The 9,341-nt window shown below is 45.7% G+C and overlaps 1 protein-coding gene across 4 annotated transcripts in view; it reads left to right on the top strand.

Annotated features, from left to right (window-relative positions):
• Positions 1 to 9,341, top strand: part of Arhgap26 (Rho GTPase activating protein 26) — a 384,946-nt gene that overhangs the window by 101,017 nt on the left and 274,588 nt on the right. For all 4 annotated transcript variants that reach the window (XM_029546942.1, XM_021214449.2, XM_029546941.1 and 1 more), the window contains exons 2-4: positions 3,476 to 3,571; positions 5,521 to 5,582; positions 8,103 to 8,174. In XM_029546942.1, coding sequence (XP_029402802.1) covers positions 3,476 to 3,571; positions 5,521 to 5,582; positions 8,103 to 8,174 — 230 coding nt within the window. The remainder of the gene's footprint in view (positions 1 to 3,475; positions 3,572 to 5,520; positions 5,583 to 8,102; positions 8,175 to 9,341) is intronic.

The following is a 9,341-nucleotide window of genomic DNA, read 5'->3' on the forward strand; positions in this document are numbered from 1 at the left end:
CCCCAGCCCCAGCCCCAGCCCCAGCCCCAGCCCTTCAGTCCTTCAGTCCTTCTCACTGGACTGCACATGCTTGAGTCCTGTTTATAGAGAAGTGAGAGCTCCTGCAATCTACCTTTGGAGAGCTGTGTGCCCAGAGTGATGATTACACCAGGATAGCTACTAAGAAGCAGTGACTTTGAGTATTCTTACTTTCTATCTTCAGCATTGTTCTTAATACCACAGAGGGGCTAAATCAAGCGACTGAACAGTATAGAGTCTCCACATACTGCAGGGACCTCAGTGCAGAGGATCTGATGAGTCACAAGTATGCAAAATGCTTGTATAGTAGGTCTCCCTCACTTGTGAGACACCCCCAGACTCTGTCCAATGACTGACACTTTATGACTTATCTGGGGTCAGTTAACATAGGTAATCTGGATTTGAACCCAGGATCCAAAGCTGGTTGGAGTAGAAACAAGAGTTTAGGACTGATCATTCTGTGTCATGCATCTCATAGCGTGCAAGCAGAGAAGGGTAGTTTCCTAGAATAAGCTGGAGGTGCTGCGCTTCAGGCCAGGCACAGATTCCGAGCAAGCCGAACAGCAGGTGTCTCTACTAGGTCCAAGGTAGCTCCTTTCCAGGTTCCAGGCTCTGGAATTCTCATGGCGTTCAGCTCTCCGCTCTGGCCTGGAGTCCTGTATTGATTTCAGTGCATCTCATTACTTCATCCTCCACCAGGCCCAGATCTAAGCCTCTCATCTGCTGAGGGCCACCAGACAGTGAAATCAGGTTACCCTGTGCTTATAACCTGGCAAGGCAGCACACCTTTAGAAGGCCCACAGAGGCCCCGTTGTTCCACACAAGCTGATCCCTCATCCCTGATGTCAGCTGCTGGCAGCACAGTCTTTCAGGTGCACTCTGGAAGCTTTCCAAACCCAGGCTGCATTTCACTCTCTACTTTGTTGAGGCGATTGTCAGCATAACTCTTTCTTGTCCTGTTGGGGAGGCAGAGGAGTGCCACGCAGAAAGTGAAGATAACTTACTCACACACTCTCTGCTCAAGCCTTATTTTGTGAGTCCTGGTCGAGGGGGCCGGTTTGGACTAAACTATGATTGTGTGCTGCCACACTCACAATTGTTATGCTATGCTTTGGGACTCCAGGGGTCCTTCTCTTTCACTTTGAAATAACTTCCTTTGTGTTTCCTCTCTTGCCTGTCCAGAGCCCTGAGTTTCCTTCCTCCCCTTAGTGTTCTGACTTTGACTTGACGCTTGCCAGGAGTGAACTGTGTTCTGAAGGAGACCCTCTGTCCAAGAGGCCAGTTTTGAGAGAAGCCTGGTTCCCTGCTGCTGTCATGTTTGGACCCTTTATTAAGGAGTCTTCCATGAAAGTGTCTGTACCAGGAAGTGATTTGAAACTGATCCTGTGTTCTTTTCCACCCTAAGTGCCTCCCATTGTGTAGTAGAACACAGTGCTTTGCCTAGGACCCATGTCATCTGAGCTGTGGGAAGATGGTCCGGGATCTATTCAGTAGCATGAGCTCTACAGACTGAGAACAGCAGCACCCCCTGAGCCCTGTGACCCTTTACTAACAGCTCTGGCTGAGTTTGTATCATGCCCTTTTGTTGTTTGTTTAGCAAACTCCAGGTGAATAGCGCTGCACATAGCAGGAGAAGAGACAAGCCAGTCAAACGATGGGAGCCGCCAGTCTTAACCTTAAGGTGGAAAGTGGGAGCAAAAGAGGGAAGGGATGAGGGTCTAGGATACTTTAAGAAAAACAATTGTTTCGAAATTACAATGCAATTACCTCATTTTCCTCTTCCCTCTTTGCCCTCCCTCCATTCTCTCCTATGTGCCCCTCCTTGTTTTCTCTCAAATTTATGACTTCCTTTTCTTTATACAGATAGATATAGATATATACACATACATACATACACATACATACATACACATACACACACATACACACATACACACACACACACACACACATACACACACACAGACATGTGGGAGTCTGTGTCTGGGAAGGTTGGAGAACTTGGGCCTTGTCTGTCTTTAGTTGGAGGAGGAAGCCAGGTGTGTGTGTGTGTGTGTGTGTGGTGTGTCCGCCTCTGAAAAAAAAAGCTATAAATAAATCTACCATATGAGCCAGCTATCCCAGCCCTTGGGCATATGCCTGAAGGGCCTGGCATCCTGTACTCCACAGATACTTTCTCAACCGAGTTCATCGCCGCTCTGTTCCGTAATAGCTAGGGAATGGAAACAACCTAAATGACCTTCAACTGAGGGAAGGGATGCTTCTATTTAGCAAGTCACGTTGATCCAGAGAGCCAGACCCTCCCATCTTATTAGATCCAGGCCTTGTTACCACTTGTGCCTCCTCTTCCCCTCCACTGGGAGTTTGAACTTAATGCCATTTCCCCTTCAATGTGGGAAGCCTGGATAGATGGTAATTTGGATGATTAACCTAATCTGCAGGAAGGCTGCATGTGGAATTAAGTTAAGCAGTCTTGTCTGTCAGGCCACTTAAATGTACCTTGGTGATTTTATGCCCTGAACAGAAGCCGAGGGCTCAGGAAGGATCATTAGCTTTTATTACTGTCTTAAAGGAAAGTTTAGTTTTAAAATTTGACAAGGGCCCCAGAGAATCTTCATTATAGATACCATGTGTGGGGTTGGCTTCTTAGGAAAAATCCCAATAGAAAACATTGGTAGGGCTTCGTTCTCCTGGTGGCTATGGAAACTGACTGGAAATTTGTCAAGCTGTGGTCTAATGAGAATGGGTCTGGGAGGGTCGGAGAACTTGGGCCTTGTCTGTCTTTAGTTGGAGAAGGAAGCCAGGCGTGCGTACGCTTTGAGACAGGGCAGCACAGGCTCTTCCTGAGTTCTCTTTTGGATCTACAGGATGTGTTCCAGAGTCACACTTGGGGGCAGCTGTGCTGACCACATGGAGGGTTTGGCGGCACGGACCTGTAGGGTCCAGGGAATGATGCTGTTGCTGATGTTGCTTCTGAGCCAGGCTTCCTCCCTGGTCTCCTGAAGTGGTGATATTCCCAGGTATCAAATGGAGATGGCCTCAGTGTGTGGTTATTGAAAACAGACATAGGATTGAAACTTGTATTTTTAAAAATGCATATGCATACATACATACATTGTGGTGCAGGGAATCTAACCCACAGCCTTGCGCATGCTAGGCTAGCACTTGATGAAGGAACTGTATCTCTATCCCATGCGCTTTGAATTGTTAAAGCAACTGCAATAAAAATGTTAACTTCTAGAGCAAATTAGTACTTTTTATATAACATATTAACTATTTGTATAAAGTATTGTTCTATAAACAGATATTTACTATTTTGAGTTAACATATCTTCTGTGAAATGGTCTAAGGAACAAACCTTGCTAAGTATACACAGAAGGTCCTAGAATGGGCAATGAGTAGGAAGGCCAATTTAATGTCAGTAATTTTGTGTTTTCCTCTTTTTTTTTCTTATTAGATTTGTCTTCGGCAAAGCGGAAGTTTGCAGATTCCTTAAATGAATTTAAATTTCAGTGTATAGGAGATGCCGAAACAGATGATGAGATGTGTATAGGTAAGTCACAACCTTACTGAAGATGAGAGAACATTTGCCATTCACTCCAGCAAGCCTTTTCCTGGGCTAAGAAGCCCATAAGATTAGTAAGGGCAGGAATTCTGCAGATGGTGAAAGCGCACAGACGTGCGGGTCAGGATGGGCTTCTCCCTGCGTTGGCCTCACTCTCTGTCCAGTGGCAGGAGGAAGCTGGAATTCATATGAGATGCTTCCATCCACCTTCCTTCAGGGTTCTGCCTGGTTCTGTGACATCCCCCTACCCCTTAATCCAACCATGGCACTAAGGGCCTGGGGCAAGAGTGAATGTAGGTGATGGAGAGTGGATCAAGGTTATACAATGTAAGCTAATGGGCTGAGATAAAACTGGCATGATAATTTAGTTGATTTTTTACAATTTTAAACCTAATTAGCATGTCAGTGAACTTATCTCAAGTTCTTGATTATTTGTTTTTGTTTCTTTAGCTTTTAAATGTTCACAACTTTGATCTAGTGACTTTCCATTCTGGCCTGGTGGTAACAGGTGGCTGGAGCCATGTAACTGTCACTGCCTGCAGAGCAGGAGCAGGGCTCAGTGGCTAGCTCCCTGTGTCACCAGTGTCACCACCTCTCTTTGTCGTTTCCTTACTGAGAGGCTGAGGTGAGGTTCTGTGTACCACCCTGCTGCCCTGCTCCCCTCTTCCCTGTCCCCTGCTTTCTTCCAGAGGCAGCTCTGCACAGCGTTGGCACAGTCAAGACTCACCACTTTGCTAGGTCTCATCGTCTATTCTTTTCCCTTACATTGGGCATCTTAATTGATGCCATAAAGGGAAGACGAATTAAGAAGTAAATAGGGCTGGGATTGTAGCCCAAGGGTAGAGCATGGGCTAAGTGTAGGCTCTGGTTTCAGTTTCTAGTACCAAAGAACTGAAAATTGAGAAACCTAAGGTTGTTCATTAGCCCATTAGATTTTGTTTTTAAGTCTGTTGCCAAGCAGAACAGCAGGATTTGGGTCTGAGCAAAGGCAGCTGGGGAGTAGCTGAGTACAGTGCACATGTATCCTTGTTGTAAGTCAGCGCTGCCCAAGGACCCTGATGCCTGGGGTGCTTCACTAAGTTGCCTTCGGAAAGAAAGGTTCTGGCAAAGGCCGTCTGTGTTTGACGGCTGTGCTGCAGGCTGCATTCTATCAGTGAGTGGCTTCAGAACTCAAGGTGAAGGAACCGAAGGAGATGCCAGAGATGTGGCTTCTGTTGCCCACAGAACTATTTGTTTAGTTGTCTTGTTCCCCACACCCACCCAAAAAAAGGTTGGATTCTGATGCAAAAGATGGAAGGTTAAATCCTGGACAGGAAATCTTTCAACTCCTTAGTGGAACTCAGGGCTGGGAGCCAGCCAGCCCCTTCTCAGTCCTGGGAACTCTTAGGAACAGGCGGGGCTTTTCCTTGGAGAAATCCTTCTGGCTGGTGTTCCAGGTGCAATCAACCCATGTTCCTGGGTCGTCCTGCCTTTAATGGTTAATGATTAAAGATGAGGGAGTCTGAGGACAGCAGTTGACGTTGGGTGTCTCTGTATAAAGGGATTGAAATCCCTAAGTTGCTCTTGTACAACCATCATGATTGAAATCCCTAAGTTGCTCTTACACACTCATCATGACTGAAATCCCTAAGTTGCTCTTACACACTCATCATGATTGAAAAACATAAGTTGCTCTTACACACCCATCATGACTGTAATCTGTAAGCTGCTCTTGCATACCCATCACGATTGAAAAATATAAGTTGCTCTTGCATACCCATCATGATTGAAATCCCTAAGTTGCTCTTACACACTCATCATGACTGAAATCCCTAAGTTGCTCTTATATATCCATCATGATTGAAATCATTAAGTTGCTCTTGCACACCCATCATGATCGAAATCCCTAAGTTGCTCTTGCATACCCATCATGCTACTTCACCTCTTTCTTTTTCCAGCGAGATCTTTGCAAGAATTTGCCGCTGTTCTCAGGAATCTTGAAGACGAGCGGAGTCGAATGGTGAGTGCCCTTGCCCTGGGCTGACCGCCGAGCTGCTCTTGCTCGCAGACAGTCTGGGTACACTGAGAGAATAAGGAATTTACTGTCGTAAGACTGCCTCTGTGAACTTGCAGGCTGTGAACCTTTGCAGAATTTGAAGCTTTCTGTGACTGTTAAAGAATTAATAGCACATAACTTTGGATGAGTACCATTGTCCTAAAAACTCACTGTAGACCTGGGGACATTCACACATTATACCAAAAGATGGGGGAATTTCTTTAAGGCCAGCAGAGACTCTCCCTTTTGTGACTGCTTCCTGTGGTTTGCTTGAACTCAAATTGGTCCATCAGTGGCCATGGCAGGCATGGTGGTGGGTAGATGGGGGTAAAAACTTGAGTGTGCATGTGATAATGCCGAAAAAAGGACATGGATCTTCTGAGTCTGATTCTTGGTCCTGCCAATATTTGGGGCCAGGGTATAGTAAGCAAATTGCTATGGCTTGTAGTAGGAGAACAATGATTGGATTATACCTCTGCAGTTTTACCATTACTCTGTGCTGTCTGAGTCACAACCCTCTTCCCATCCTGGGAGAGCTTTACCATCAGCTCAGCTCAGCTCAGCTAGGCCCAGCAAAGCTCCACCCTTTTGGGGGAGCCATGGTTCTATGGGATATTTGGCCATCCATTATGTTATTATTCCTCAGATTCTGCACTTACCACGTTCCTGGACAATTACTATGGGCCACTGTGTGGCTAGTAAGCATGAGTTCCTTGTGGGCAGAGAATGGCTCACTCTGTGCTCTACCGTCAGTCCCGTTACTCCTTACTGTCTGCAGTCTCTCATTTGATAGATGAGAACACAGGCCTTGTTGAGCCCAGACGAGAAAGTGCTTATAGTCCCGGATGAGGACTTGCCTTGCTTCCCACATTAGCAAGTGAGTGCTGGCACATTCTGAGTCTCCTTAGGACTAGAAGCTCAGCATGGGTGCCTGCTGAAATAACTTGGGGTTGGGGAGATTCTTCACTAACACTGAGGTCTGGAACCAGGACCAGAGATTGTGTTGTTGGTCTAAAGCTGGCCTGGCTCCTAAGATGATCCCTCGGGGATTCTCATGTGCAGCTGAAGTGGGAAACCACGTACCCACGGGCTCAGCACACTTTTTCAAGCTTCAGAAACTTGCAAACGGTTTGTGGGAAAGACTTCCATAAAAGCATTAAACATTCTCAGCTAGCAATAAAAACCAGAGAAGTTCAATTCTGTTGCCGTACTGCAGTGTTGACATGCACTCTGCCGAGGGAAGTGCTTTCAAAATTAAGAAACAGGCAGATGGGGATAAAGATGGAGATCTGCCCTTTTCTGTCCCTCCCACTGTCCGGTCCGTTCTTCACTATGTCTGTCAAGAGCCTCTGGCATTTATTGTGTTGTGGTTGTGAAGGGCATGCATATAATTTAGAGAAAATAATGCTTTGTTGAAGCGAGATTCCTGAAATAGTTGTGAGCAATGAGTAAAGATTGTAAAATATTGTGCCTCTTTAGAGAAGACTGTAGAATCTTAGAGCCAGGACAGTTTAGCCCCCTCATCCTTCGGATTAGGAAATTAGAGCCCAGAGAATTTCAATGTTGTGTTCATGGTCACACACTTGGCAGCTTGTCAAGAAGTCATTCATTCACTCTCCAGGTCATTCAGAAAGTGTTTTGAGTGCTCCTTTGTTTCTGATTCCTTCAGCACTTTGGGAACACTGGAGAATGAGCGAGTATTTACAGGGCGGTGTGCATGTGTCCGTAGATAGTACTGAGCTAGAAAACTACCTGTATGTGTTCTGAAGGGTTGGGTTTAGAGATATTGTCTCTGAATTGCGGTTTTGGAGGTCAGGGAAGGCCTGCACAGAGAAGCGACCTTTAAGCCAAAACCTCGATTACAGTCTGTACAAAAACATCAGCAGGAAGAGACAGAGGCAAAGGTCCTGAGGTAGCCAGATTTGGTACATTTGAGGTCCATTGTCGAGACAGTGAGTCAGAGTGTGGGAATCAATGGCCCAGCACTGTAAAATGCAATTGGGAGGCAGCCAGCAGTCAGGAGGTAGAGGTCTCAGGCCCCAGTTAATTCCCTAGGCAACTCATGATGCTTGAAGGGTCCTTTCCATAGGAGATGTTCAAAGGTGTTTCGTTTTCAACAAGGACTCACTACTGATATGCTTTGTCTGAAGCTTGGGTGAATGGTGAACTTCTATCACTTAAAACTGGAAACTTAGACTGCCTCTGTTACTAGGTCCCTCCAACTAGTAAATGTCTGCCTACCATCTGGATTCCCTTCTTTGAAACCTTGGAAGACTAGGGTTGAGAGGATTGTGCTGGGCTCCACAGTGAGTGTCTTCAACAATAGTAAACGTTTCACAGGAAGATGGTTGCATCTGGCGCTTCCACACAGATTCTCTATTAGACAGTGAAGCATGGGGAGGCCCGGGGGGCATTTGTGGAAGAGCTGCTGTAAGTCATTACTGACCTTGCCTTTGCCCCTCGCCCTCTGCTTTTCCTTGTCAGATTGAGAATGCCAGCGAGGTGCTCATCACACCCTTGGAGAAGTTTCGAAAGGAGCAGATCGGGGCTGCCAGGGTGAGGATTTTGTAAACTTTGTTCATGCCTGAAAAAGGCAGAGCTCTCCTTAGGAAATCTAAGGGCAGCACACCCTCCGAAGACAAGAGAGCGCAGAGGATCTGGGCTGAGGTGCAGCTGTCTGTGGCCACCATCAACCACCACGCTAGTGTCTGTTACCTGATTGATTGGTGCTAGTTCACAAACCACACAAGGTAGAGGCATCACCTCCATGCTAGGTGGCTGTGTGCCTACTCACTTTTGTGTAGCTGTGAGTGTGGACGAGGGTCAAAACTGCATTTAAGCAGAGTTATGAACAGGGCTTTGGGGACACAGGGACTCCTCGTAAGCCTCATTAAGCAAAGCACATTTATTTAATTGTATGTGTGTTTGTGCATGCATGCAGACATATGGCATAGTGCTCATGTGGAAGTCTGAGGACAACTGTCACCATATGGGAGCTGGAAAACAAATTCAAGTTATCAAGGTTAGTGGCCAGTGCCTTTGAACAGTTGAACTATCTTGCCAGCCCTCAGCTCATTTCTTGTTATGTATAGGAACAAGCATATCTTTGCTCTCTTTTTCAATTCTTCAAGAGAAACTGGAAAAAAACCCCAACAACAACAACAACAACAACAACAACAACAAAACTAGAGCCTTTGGGAGATTCCCAGTGGGCAGGTACTTTAAGAGGTCACATATCCTTAGTCTAGGTGGGGCTCAGACTGTAGGCCTGCTTTAGCTCACAGGTTACCATTTGTTACCACAAACCTCGAGACACAGACACCAAACAGCCAAATGTTTCTTTCTTTGTAATTTTAATTTTTATTGAAAATACTTTTTTATCATTATTTTCTGATCATGGGTCTCCTTTCCCTAATTCTTCCTGGATTCCTCCCACACCCTCACCCATCCAAATCTATACTCTTTCTCTTTCTCTCTCACTAAAAAACAAACAGGTAATTAAAAGACAAAACAACCTCCCTAAACCCCAAAACAAACAAGCCAGAATAGGATAAAACAAACAAACAAACAAACAAAAAGAGCCAAGGAAAATCCAGAAGAAAATGCACACGAAACACAGGCAGGTGTGGGCACGCACACACACTTGCACACTCAGAAGTCCCATAAAAACTCAAAAGCAGAAACTAAATTATATAAACAACCTCTAAGGCTGAAAAAAAAAAA

This window comes from Mus pahari, chromosome 15, assembly GCF_900095145.1.
Source record: "Mus pahari chromosome 15, PAHARI_EIJ_v1.1, whole genome shotgun sequence".
Lineage (NCBI taxonomy): Eukaryota > Metazoa > Chordata > Mammalia > Rodentia > Muridae > Mus > Mus pahari.